The sequence below is a fragment of the Saccostrea cucullata genome, unplaced genomic scaffold (assembly GCF_032062105.1).
Source record: "Saccostrea cucullata isolate Sc308-1 unplaced genomic scaffold, CSIRO_AGI_Scuc_v1 ctg105, whole genome shotgun sequence".
Lineage (NCBI taxonomy): Eukaryota > Metazoa > Mollusca > Bivalvia > Ostreida > Ostreidae > Saccostrea > Saccostrea cuccullata.
This window is the reverse complement of record NW_026919155.1, coordinates 521,421-534,962: the sequence shown is the minus strand read 5'-3', so window position 1 is coordinate 534,962 and position 13,542 is coordinate 521,421. Positions and strand designations below refer to the sequence as shown.

The 13,542-nt window shown below is 31.1% G+C and overlaps 1 protein-coding gene across 1 annotated transcript; it reads left to right on the top strand.

Moving 5' to 3' along the window:
- Positions 1-6,942: 6,942 nt before the first annotated feature.
- On the top strand, positions 6,943-13,535 carry LOC134280223 (ubiquitin-conjugating enzyme E2 C-like). The gene is made up of 4 exons (XM_062762639.1): positions 6,943-7,188; positions 11,399-11,485; positions 11,718-11,922; positions 12,836-13,535. The coding sequence occupies exons 1-4, from the start codon at positions 7,030-7,032 to the stop codon at positions 12,952-12,954; spliced, it is 570 nt and encodes a 189-aa protein (XP_062618623.1). The 5' UTR covers positions 6,943-7,029; the 3' UTR covers positions 12,955-13,535.
- The last annotated feature ends 7 nt before the right edge of the window (positions 13,536-13,542 follow it).

The following is a 13,542-nucleotide window of genomic DNA, read 5'->3' as shown; positions in this document are numbered from 1 at the left end:
TAAATTCCTTTATTTTTAAGAATATTTTCCATCCTTTTTTATAGGACATGAAAATTCTAGAGAAGTAAGTATGCTAAGCCTTTTAGTTTTGTTATTTTATATTCTCTTAGTGAGAATATGCATGTAGTTTTATTAAGTGGTGTGAACTTAATTTTATATAAAGGACTATGCAGCTTGATTTATAATTATGTTACATTGTCGATTCATAAAATATTTTTCAGAACTTTGACAGTAGTGGACAGAAGAGTCCAATAGCAGGCTGGTCATTGACTGATAACCCTGCAATAGAACCAGACACAGAACAGAAAGAAAACCTTAGTCGTTTGTCTCTGCATGACGACACACATGATAAACTGCCATCAGAGGAAGAAAACGGTGACATAGACAATGCTGACCAAATTACAAACGGTGAGGATGATGGATTTCATGAAGAGGACATGGAAATGAAAGGGAGAGCTGATGGAAGGCAAGGGGAAGAGGATGTGATAGAACCGAATCCAGACCCCAGCCCAGAACCAGACCAAGAAAACACTGACCCAGAAAACACTAATCAAGAAAACACTAACCCAGAAAACATTGACCCAGAAAACATTGACCCAGAAAACAGTGCAAATACAGAGGCAGAAGACAAGGACCAGTGATAGACATTGTACACTGTGATTCTCAAAGCTCTAGAGTCTGTGATGGAACTACACCCTTTATTTCAGGGTCTGATTTCTCTGGATTGGGGGAATATAGTGAGCAAAAATGAGGATGCATATCCTGGCATGGATGCACTTGTGATTTTCCATTGATTATCTATTTAATTGTAGATGCATTTTCATTGTACTCTTTGTGAAAAGTCTTAAGCAATACCAGATAGATAAACATGGTGCACCATTGTATTTATGAAAGGTTGTTCAGCTAGCTAGGCTACAGATAGGCATACTCTGGGCTGAGCTTTAAAAAACTGTTTGCAGTTGTCCCATAATGTTTAGAGTAGATAGGTAGATAAGTTTTTCTTCTAATAGAAAGTAATCTTACTTTTCATGTTTTCTTGAATTATGGATCAGATTTATGATTGAGGATTTTTGTAGAGCTACTGAAAAGTTTTTGAGCCTGGATTTACACTTGCATGATTACCTAATTTTAGTGCCTAATTGTCACACATAAAGATAAAATATTTGAAAAGCCAAAAAAAAAAAAAACAAAACAATAATAAAATTGGGATTGATACATTTTAAGTGGGTTGGTGGTCAGCTGGAAAGAAGGGGTGTTTTATTTTAGGCCTCTGGATGTCAGAGCAATAATTTTGACATTGGTCTACACATGAAAATGGCATTTACAAAGCACTAATATGGATTAAAAACAAATATGGTTTAAAATCAATCTTTTAATACTGTAAACCAACTTTTCTTAAAATTGAAATAAAGTTAAATTTCTAATTTGTTTCTTTATTGGGTGGCATTGACAATAGCAATTTTCTGTTGCAAATTCTAATATCGAAGATGTACAATTTTGCATTCAAAATATAACATTATATGTGACTGACTTGTTTTATTTGAAAAAAAAAGACATTTCTTTCTTCATGAATTTTTCTTAGATTACATGCAGTTAAAGGAAAGTTTCTTTACAGAATTTTATACATTTTCACATGTGCATTTTTGTGTAATATTTAATATAAAAGCAATCATCAGTCTAGGAGTTCATCTACATGAGGTAGGTGAACAATCATGTGATAGATTTCTACTTGCTGACTGAGATTTAAGTTTTTATTAAACAATAATTTTTTGTTGTTTGTGCAATTGCATGTAGATTTTTGTCACCCACTTTAATGTTTGTGTACTTGTCTTTGTGAAATAATCATGACATGAATTCATATGGTTATGGTCATTGAAAGCTAACTCATTTTGTCAGAACTATAGTGATTAGTTTTGCCAGATTTTTAACCAGTGTTGGCCTTATATGTCCACATATCTTAATTCACTGTGAAGATAAATAATTGATGTCTGGAAGAAAAGAAATGACATTTTCTACATGTGATGCTAATCATATTTTATGCGTGTTTGGTGTATTTTTTCATTGTGATCTGGCCACGTCAAGGTCAATAATTTGTTTTATCTTCATATCTTTGAATTGTTTGATCTATGCCTAAATGCACAAATTATGTTTCAGTTTTATACCTTTATTTTTACATGGGCATCAGTTATAATTTAATCCTTCATTGAAAGTCAAGGGATTGAATTACTGAATAAATACTAGTGTTCTACTTTTTGATTTCTTCTTATGATGCTTGTTTAGAGAGATAATTATTCAAGAAAATTAAAGGTTCATAACCACTTCTTATATATGGTCTAAAGAAGACTCCTACTGATGTTGAGTTCAAAAGGTCAAAGGGCAAGGTGATAATTCATAGATTCTGTTTGTGTGTAACTCTCATTTCTGGGCAATATCTTTTGAAGCCTTTGAGCTTTTGCAGTGAAATTTTATATCCCAACTCCCACTGGCCTAAAGTAGACCTCTATTGATTTTGAGTTAAAAGTCAAGGTAATAAATTCATACATCTTGTTTTTTGTGTTACACTTTACTTTTTTAGAGGAAATCTCAAGAAACCTTTAAACTTTTGCAATAAAATTTTAAAAACCAGAACTCAACATGGCCTAAACAGATCCAATTCCTATTGATTTTGAGATCAAAGGTCAAAGTCATTAACCATATTGGTGTTTTAATTGTTTCCAAATGTACTTGTCTTTGTGTGAAATTTTCAAAACTTTGACATTTCTTTCATGACCATTGCTCTTAATTTTTATATTAAAAACAATACCTTTATATGGTTTTTACACAGGAGCACGTGAAAAACAGTGTAAAATGCTAAAAATAATTTTCTCATTTTGTCAGAATCAAAAATGTCAAATCACATTCAAAATCAACATGTATTTAAATTATTTGACTTGTATCTTAAACGAGGGCAAAATCATTGTAATTCATCATGAAAAATTATAATTGAGCACAATGTATCTTAATTCACTGTAATATCTGAAAAAGTCTTTGTGTGAAAATGTAATAATTTTTTTGAAAGATGTCTTTATTTTAATAAAGAAAAAAGTATACCTTTATGATAAAATAAACGAAATGACATTTTCTACATGTGATGCTACAAACATCTGAATATAACACTATTTTGCGGAAAATGCGTTTTGATTAGTAACAATTTACACTGATTTTTAAATTTTTCTGTTTGATTGTGAATTTAACTCCTCTAAGAATTATCCTAGCCAATTAAATCTAAATGTGCTAATCATTAGGCAAATATAGGTACAAGTACATTTTTAAATTTTTTTCTTAGTTTTATCGAGAAAATACAATTAATGGTAAATATAAAATTAAACATATTTCTCTGATTTAAGCCGCTTTCTTTGAATTTTATCTATCTTTTTGCACTTATATAAGCATATTATCGCACAAAAATTGCTATGAATGATCAACCCAAGGAAGAGATTTCTTATTAACCAAATTTGTATTTTATAAATTTTCTTTTTGTAAATTGTGTACGCTATTGAATATAAACATCAGTTATAATTTAATCCTTCATTAAAAGTCGGAAGGGATTGAGAGCTTACTGCTAATAAATCCAAGATGGTTTCCTTGGTTACAAATCTGCAGCATTCAAGATTTTTACAAAAAGGAGGGTTATTTCCTATATCTAAGTGAATTAAATGTAAATTTAAATATATATTTTCGTCTGAAATAAACTTTATTTGAGAGATAATAAATCTTTATTCAAAATAAAATTAAAGTTTCATAACCACTTCTTATATATGGTCTAAAGAAGACGTCCTACTGATGTTGAGTTCAAAAGGTTTTGCAACAGGGCATAACATTGTTATTAATCAATAACGTGACAATTTACAAAAAGAAAATTTAGTCATTAATAACTTTTATTTGTTTGTGTGTAACTCATAGCAATTTCAGTGGGAAATATCTTTTGATATATAAGCCTTTGAGCTTTTGCAATGAAATTTTATATCCCATTAATCATGTTTTCCCATAAAACTGGCCTAAAGTAGACCTATATTTGCTTATTGATTTATAGTACATGTAGATTTTATTATATAAAGTCAGTTAAAAGTCAAGGTAATAAATTCATACAAAATCTTTTTTGTTTTTATGTGTTACACTTTTTTCTACTTTTTTAGAGGAAATAAAAGAAAACTCAAGAAACCTTTAAACTTTTGCAATAAAATTTTAAAAACCAGAACTCTACATGGCCTAAACAGATCCAATTCCTATTGATTTTGAGATCAAAGGTCAAAGTCATTAACCATATTGGTGTCCAACAGGTTTAATTGTTTCCAAATTACTAGCTTAAGGGGTCTTTGAGCCATTGCAATAGAATTTTATACTAGGTACAACAGTGAACGTTTTGCCTAATTAAAGAACAACCCTTATGATTTTGAGGTCATCATGTTTATGTTTTATACTTTTGTTTCTGGAAAATATATTTCAAAGAATTTGATCTTTTGCAATGTCAGAGGAATGGAAGTTATCTCCACCCCACCCCCCCCCCAACCCCCACCCTCCCCCCTCAGCTTCTGTGAAATTTTATCAGACACAAAAACTTATCAAAAATACATGATTTCCTAGTCTATCATTCTTGTACATGTATTTCGATGTCTGATATCAAGAGGTCAAAAACAATGTATGTTGATACCCAAAGTCATGTCACAAGAACTATACATGTGAAATAAGATAGCCGTAGATTAAACTTATATAATGGAGGCAAGGTTACAGTGTTTACAGATTGACAGGGACAGAGTACAAAACTTAGTCGAGATGTATATAAGAACACATCAACAAGATGTGTTTGTGAAAAACTGATGCCCCCATATGGCAACATAGCTATAAATACACCTTTTCTTAAATGCAAATTTTTATATTGGTATCCAAAGTAGGGTCTTCTCACTGGAAATACACTTGTGAAATATGAAAGCCCTAGCACCACCTGTTCAAAAGTTATGGCCAAGGATAAGATTTTGAAAGGTAGGTTAACTCCAAGGGTCAAAGTTATTGGTTTCTTAAGAAAGGTCTATTGTCACAAGGATTACATGTGTGAAGTATGGAAGCCCTAGCCCTAACCGTTCAAAAGTCATGGCCAAAGTTAAAAATTTTAAAAAGTAGGTCAGGGTCAAAGTTCTTAATACCAATTGAAAGGTCTTATCACAAGGATTAAATATGTAAAGTATGAAAGCACTAGCCCTAACCCTTTAAAAGTTATGGTCAAGGTTTTCTTTGAAGTAGGTCAAACTTCAAGGTCAAGGGGTCAAAGTTTTAAGTATCCAATAAAGGGTCTTCTCACTAGGATTACATTTGTGAAGTATGAAAGCCCTAGCCATTACCGTTCAAAAGTTATGGCCTAAGTTTTTTCATAAGTACGGAAATCTCCAAGGTCAAAAGGTCAGGGTTGTTGGTATCCAATGAAAGGTCTTGCCCCAAAGAATGCATAAAAGAATTATAAAAATCCTAGATTCTACTGTTCAAAAGTTATGGCCAAAGTAAAAGTTTGGAATTTTGGTGTAAAATGGGTCAAACTCCAAGGTCAAGGTCAAATTTGGTAGTACCCAAAGAAAGGTCTTGTCACAAGAAATACGCATGTGAAATATGAAAGTCAAAGCTCCACTAAATCAAAAGTTACGGGCATGGTTAAAGTTTTTTCGGACAAACAGACAGAGGGACGGACACGACAAAAACTTTATATCCCCGAATCATCGATTACGGGAGCAAAAAAAATCAAAATGTATCAATTAAAATGGTTTAAAATTATATTGTGCGTCAAAACAGTGTTCATTTAAAGTTATGTCCATGTAGAAATTTCTTTTGTTTATTTGCTGATATTTAAATTATGCCCCCGTAAACGAAGTTTCGGGGTACATAGTTTTTGTCGTGTCTGTCTGTTTGTCTAGCTAGCTGTCTCTCTGTCTGTTTGTCCGCAAAAACTTTTGCCCATAACTATGTGGAACTTTCAAATTCGCATAAATGAGTTTAAACTTTAATTTTTTTTTTTCTTTTTTAAAAGTCCTTAAAAAATGCGACCCTCCGATGATCCGCCAATGCAAAGACTAAATATTTTTAAACTTTCAAACTTACAGAATGTTTTTATTATACAATTCTACGTATTTTAAAACTAACATTGCTTTGTACTTCACAGACACTTTAAGTGGGGGAATGAACAAAGTGGGGAATGAAAACAGACTTAACGGCTATATAGATAATCACCTGCGTATCAATTTTTTCAATTCAATATTCTTTTTGGTACTTATAAAAGCACATATATTATACAGAACCTGAATTGTGCTGTTAGCCATGTATTATAAAATATTAAACTGTAGCAAGCTTGTTTCTATAATATTATGCATCCTATTAAAACAGTCACTGAGATATAAACAGATTTTTTTTTATTTGTTACTAGTAACCTTGCATACTTTTTTCTTCAATTGACATCTTTATACATAGGACAATCAGGTAAAGTGTTTTCCGTCTTCAACAATAGTTTAACAATCAAAACAAAATCTTTTTTCTATAGGAATGATAGGATTACAATATCTGGACTTCTTGGCCAACTTTTGGCTTTTGCGCTGATCATCAAATGTGTCCATCTTGCTTAGAACTGCTAAAATAATTGAAAATAATAATTTAAAAAATAGGATTACTGAAAGTAAACTTTTCTTTTATACTTATAGATTTTTTTCTCTTTGATCAAATGTTCCCTTTAATTTCACGGTTTGTTGATTAAACAATAAATTTTGTACATTAAAATTGTTAACATAAGAAAATACTTCTCCCGTGCAAATAATGGTTAGATCCGCCCACCGCGAAACATTCATTCATGACAGCTATGATGTTCCAAGAGAACTTCCGATAGTATAGAACATTGAATACGATTGGTTCACCGCAAATCTTGCAACATTTCATTGGTTGTCTACATTTGACACAAATTTTAAACCGAAGGCAAGTCAGGACATCTTTCTCGAGAAACATTTTATTCATGCTGAAATGGCTACACAGAATACAAATCCTTCTGTCTCAACAACCTCAAGAAATAAAGATGTTTCTAGCAGTTCAGGACAAGCACGAGACAACCACTCGGTCAGCAAACGGTTTGTATTCGTGTTATTTTTCTTACCGTCTTCATCTTTTCTGGACACTTTATCAGTTTTCTAATATACTATTGTCTATTTAAAACACAGGGGCTTATCACGAAATATTGACAGACAATAGTATACATGTATAAGAAAACAGATTACCATGAGTATCTGCAGTCCATTTGACCATTTTTTTTTTTCACTTGTAAAGATAACATTCAAATGTTTTTATATTGTTTCAAATGTTAAAAAATATTATTTTTTCCTAAAATACTTGTATAATCTTACATATTCCTATTTCACACAGGATTGACCCTTTTGGTATACAGTCACACAGATGATGACTATGACAATAGCAATGCCCAATGATTTTTAAAGAGTCAAAAAATTGTTAGTTTTTTATGTCCATTGTGTAAAAATTCCCCTTTTTCCATATCAAAAATTCATTAAACGGAGAATATTTAAAACATCGTTCTGAAATTTTCCGTTTTTGTCCGAGCTTTTAATAATTTATGCTTTTAAAAAATGCATATATTCTTCAAGCTTTTATTTGATATTGATCGGTAAACATGTGCCAAGTCCATGATGGAAAATGATTGGAAAGTGTACATGAGTAAGATTAAATATCAGATAATGCAGGAATGGAGTAACAACAAAAACAATTTTAGTATGATAACATGAAAAACAGTTTTTGTTAATTTTAGAGAAAAAATTAAATAAAGTCCTGACCTGGTTGAGACATTTATCAAATGTTTTTACAGAAACGTGAAAAAGGTGCAAAAATTCCCCTTTTTTTTCTCCGATTAATACAGAATATTTAAAACATGTTCTGAAATTTTCCGTTTTTGTGTTGTCATTTAAAGAAATTTACTTAGTCATTAAAAATCTTTTAAAGTATGAATATATTATTCAAGTTTTATTTGATTTCACTGTTTTCTGTGCCAATGTAAGTCAATCTTGAAATTTATTCTTGCGATTGTAGAGTTAACCCTACTAGATGAGTAAGATGGAGCTTATATCACCATGAATCGAAATAATGGAGTAACAACAAAAACAAAGTTAGTAGTGAAACATGAAAAACAGAATTGATTTGTGATTATTAAAATGCTTTAAATTTTTTGTGTGTGTGTTAAAAATTTTGCCTAAAATATAACATTGTATCAGCTTGACAATGTAAAGGTCTACAAATGACCCTCAGAAGCTCAAGAATCACGTTGTGTACATTTTTTTACAAACGTGTTGGGGGGCATGCCCCCGGACAATCCGAATTTGCCTGCGGTCTCAGGCCCCTTTACATATAAAACGTGTGGTAAAACAAAATAGCTAGATAAATCCCTGTGGTGATATTTTTTGTGTGTGTGTATATATTTTGCCTAAGAAGTTATTTTTGTGGTCTTTGTAAAGGTCTACAAATGACCCTATATGAACATTAGAGATTTTTAAATTTTTCCATTTATTTTTAAAACGACTAATCGCGCCATACTTCAAACATTCAGGGTTGGTAATGCCTGCGGCATCTCAAACTTTACATATAAAACGGTAGTAAAACAAAATAGCTAGATAAATCCCTGAAATTAGTTTAATTATCCATGATATTAAGCGTAAAACGAAAACCGATCATTTTGGGTGCGTCGATTTACCCAAATGGACCCAAATGGAACCCAAATGGAAACTCAAATGGACCCAAATGGAAATCAAGTGGACCCCAATGGAATATATAATACATATATTATATCGTATTTTCAAGTTTTTACTTATTTAAAATATAGAAAATAAAGAAATTAGAACAAAAAGAGAATATTTTGATATCATTATTTTCTTCAAAATTCTTGATGCTATTTAATTCTATTTGAACTAACTGAACATAATTGAATACAAAATGGTATTTACCATGTTTCTATGGCCGTAGGGTTTTTTGGTCATGCAAAATGCAGAAATTATATAAAAAGTAATTAATTAAATTACAATTACTTTGACTTTTTCTTCAATTAAATTACAATTAAATAGCTATTAATAGGTGTAATTAATTAAATTACAATCTTTACAAAAGTAATTAATTAAATTATTTTTTTTATATACTGAAATTTTTTATAATCATTAATAACACAGGGGCTTATCACTTGTATATAAGTGCAGCCTCTGCACAAACAATACATGAAATAATATGCTAATAGGCATTGTGTATCTTTGTGGTTTAAATCATTTTTTTATTTACAAAACAGTAAAGATAACATTCAAATGTTTTTATATTGTTTCAAATGTTAAAAAATTATGATATTTGATTTTTTTTTTTAAAATACTTGTATTAAATTGAAAATTTCTTTTAAAAGTATTCCTATTTCATGTTGACAATTTTACTTCATATTTATTTAATACTTGTACAACCCTTTTGGTAAGTTGAAAAAAAATCATGTACATATACATGTACAAATTGACAATTTTTGTACTCACTTTAAATTTTTAGTTTAATTATCCATGATATCATAATCATGTAAAACGAAAACCCTGGGGTTGATTTGTTTTGATTGCAAGACAGTAGTAATTTTAATACCAACAAGAGAGAACTCCTTTGCACACACATTCATTTATTCCATGTCTTTACACACACATGTTTTCTACATTGAAAAACAACAACATAAATATAATAAATTATGTTTGTGCTCCTCAAAAAGTATTGAAAACATTTAAGGAATGAGATAAACATAAAACAAAAACAAAAAAATCAAATTTTATATAATGATTAGAAGAAACTATATATATACATTATAATTATAAAATACTAGTAAACCGTCTTCTGTATAATTGAAGGACTGAGGATATGTTTTGCAATAAATATATATTGAAGACAGTATAGCTGGGGAGGTCATGGTGACAATATATCTGCATGTGTATTGTATAAAGTAATTGAATGTAATTGAAAAAGTAATTTAAATCTACATGTTTTTAAAGCTGTAATTAATTAAATTACAATTACAAGTAACCGTGTGTTCAATTACATATTCATCCAATCTTTCCACAACAAAGCATTCCTCATAATTGTTGTTAATTACCCCTCCTGGCCCTGATATTGCAATCACCGGACATTTTTTGCCATATTATACTGTCATTTTGGTTTCAAAGATACATTATTAGAGATTAATTTTAAAAAATCCATTTGTAACTGTAAGTTCATTTATGTTCATCATTTTAAATAAGTATATAAATGATAATAGAGAGTAATATTGTTTGATTTCTTTGGGTCCATTTGTGTTTGCAATTGGGTCCATTTGTTTCCATTTGGAAAAATTAATGGGTAAATCGAGCGCAATTTTTAGTGCATCCTTTGCACACGAATTCATTTATTCCATGTCTTTATGTTTTCTCTGTAGAAAAACAGGCAACATATTTGATACAAGCTGGTGCTCCTCAAAAAGTATTGACAGACATTTAAGGAATGAATTAATAGCTACCCAGTTTATACCGTATAAAATGGGTAGCTATTAAATTCATTGCTTATAATTTAATTTTCATTCATTTGATGTAAGAAAAAAAGATGATTGTTCTAACAAAAAGACTTCAGTTTGTACAAAATTTGAATGGTACAAAATTTGAATGTAACGTCAGGCGGATTGATACGTTTTTGACGCAAGTCATTGTGACGTAGGCAACCCATTTTATACGATATAAAGTAAATTTTTTATCCAATCAATTACAGTGTTACAACCAGAATTAAATTATTTTATTATAAACAATAGATTGGTAATGACTAAAGAGAGATATAAACTGTAATTAAACTCCATTCAATACTATGTCAAAATTTACTGAAAATTCTAAAAGAATATTCTAATGCAATTGTTTTGTAAAACACATTTTGATTGGCTAATGCACTGGTGTTTGAAGCAGTAAAACGAGCATTAACGAGTCAGAGTGAAAGCTTTACATTGTGACGTCATAATAGAGCAACACAAAAATACAATGCACATGACATATTTTATATAAAAAAATTCAACAAAATAAGACGTAAACAACAAACAAAATGCATGGATTGCATTAGAATGGGAATAACTGATCTTCTTATTTGGTATTTACGACCGTTAATGCTGATTTAAAGGTTGCAACATCCGTTTTACTAGCTCCCCTTACGCGTCACCGGTAAAACTCAGTTTGAGAGCGTTAAAGCAGCATTAACGGTCACAAATGCCAAATCAGAAGATAGTTATTCTCTAATTATCAATTTGCAGTTTGGTAGCTGTGGGTATTGATAAAAGATATATTCAATTCAATTAACTAATATTTTACAGACAAAAGGAGATCCAGGTGTTTCAGCTTTTCCAGATGGAGACAATTTGTTCAAATGGATTGCTACACTGACAGGGCCATCAGGAACGGTAAGCAAGACCCAACGTTAAATCAGACAGGTCTTTTTGTGGTGACCAATTATTACATAAATCTGGGGCTACTGGTAAATCTTTTTTTTGTCAGGATTGTCCATGTATTGAAATGAATTTTAATAACTTGCTTGCAACAGGAAAAAAAAGACAAGGAGATGTGTGAAAGAGAGTAATTGTGATAGTTTTATAATGGAATGACATCTGTATTTTATGTTCTGTACTATTTCAGGTTTATGAAGGACTAACCTACAAACTGACATTGGAATTTCCCAGTAGCTACCCCTACCAGGCCCCTACAGTGAAGTTTGACACCCCCTGCTATCACCCCAATGTTGACCAGAGTGGCAATATCTGCCTGGACATTCTCAAAGAGAAATGGTCAGCACTCTACGATGTCCGAACAATACTTCTGTCCATCCAGAGCCTTTTAGGAGGTAATCATTTCTAGAGCTGTATAGAGTAGACCCTATAGGGTATAGTATTCTTGTATTAATGTGTGTTCTTGTAAGTCTTTATTGACCTGTTTATTGTTTTCTGACTTTGACAAATGGTGTTGCCAGATCCATGTGAAATTCTCTCAAAACACAATTCCTCCTACAGCTTCGCATCAATTTCAATACGACTTGGTTTACAAGTACTACATTATACTCAAATACACTAAGTACACACCAGAAAAACTTTAGACTTATCAGTGATTTCTGGTCATATCTTTTTCAAGCCATTGGCAAATTTATTTATCTCCCATCAACTCATCTCAATTAACTAGTTTCATTGACCTGGTATTTATTGATAATTATGTTGTTGACTGTAAGACAAGGCAGCTACAGTATTTAAACTACAACATCCCTCCCCCCAAAAATAAGAAAGGACCCACTTGCCCATATCTTATTATAATCCCTCCTTGTTTTCAAAGAGCCAAGGCCATCCTTAAGAAATCGTTTGTTTGGAATTGCTGCCTGAAGGGTTTCAGACACAGGAGGAAGGGAAATTATTTTTTTTTTAATTGAAGATAAATTTTAATCTCAGTAAACAGTCAATACATTTTCTGACTTAAAAAGTACCTACCATCAACAAAAAAACCTAATTTTACATAGATCTGACACTGTATTTCAGTGTTTTGTATTGTGCATGTGATACATGTAATGGGAAAAACATTGGTTGAATTAAAAAAAAAAAACTACTTTTGGTCAATAAAATTTTTTCAGGAGAGGGCATTTCAATGAGGCAGTGCGGGAGGCCATTCCAAACAAACTATAATTTTATTTTGAGGCAATGCGGGAGGCCATTCCAAACAAACTATAATTTTATTTTGGCCCAACATACATTTTCTATCTTCAATATTTTCAGAGCCGAACAATGACAGCCCTCTCAATGCTGATGCCGCTGCGCTGTGGCAAAACCAAGAAACCTACAAGTCTGTCCTCCTGGAGAAATACGACAAAGACGTCCGCAGTAAACAGTCTTAATTAGACGGACCACAGAGATTTTCAGTGCAATATACACATACAGCGTGTCAAGAGACATGCTTAAGTTCAGAAAAAGTTCTCGTGTTTTTTATATCACACAAACATTTATGTGTCAGAGTATCTCTACTTTTCTAATGGATGAGAAGATATTTTGTAGAAGTAGTAAACCATTTTATGATGACAATATTTAGATTTTAATACTGTACTTTAATAACAGAAGAATGAAAATCAAGTGTACATTTAATTCATTTGTGTCAGTGTGGGTGTTTTGTACAGATGTGTTTGAGGAATGTACATGTTGTATGAATGAAGAGTATTTATTTTATATTAACTACAGTCTTTAATTCTATTTCTTACATTCCTTCTTGCTATCCCTCTCTGACACTAAAAACTTGACATATAACCATGCTTGGCACTAAGAAGAGTAAGGTCATGGGATAATTCTGCTTGTATTGAAATACAAATGTTGGTTAATGTGAATTGGTTCTTTGAGCATACGTCAAGCAAGTGTTTCTTCCCTTTTGAGAAAGAATTGTAAAACTTAAGTACAGTGTACATTTGAATAAAATCAGATATTTTAAGTTTTCA

What these genes read in the sequence shown, in the direction of transcription:
- LOC134280223 (XM_062762639.1), top strand. Translation starts at nt 7,030, where the DNA reads ATGGCTACACAGAATACAAATCCTTCTGTCTCAACAACCTCAAGAAAT. An exon ending in CTTTTCTGGACACTTTATCA is followed by an intron (nt 7,189 to 11,398) that starts GTTTTCTAATAT and finishes AATATTTTACAG; the next exon opens with ACAAAAGGAGATCCAGGTGT. An exon ending in CATCCAGAGCCTTTTAGGAG is followed by an intron (nt 11,923 to 12,835) that starts GTAATCATTTCT and finishes CAATATTTTCAG; the next exon opens with AGCCGAACAATGACAGCCCT.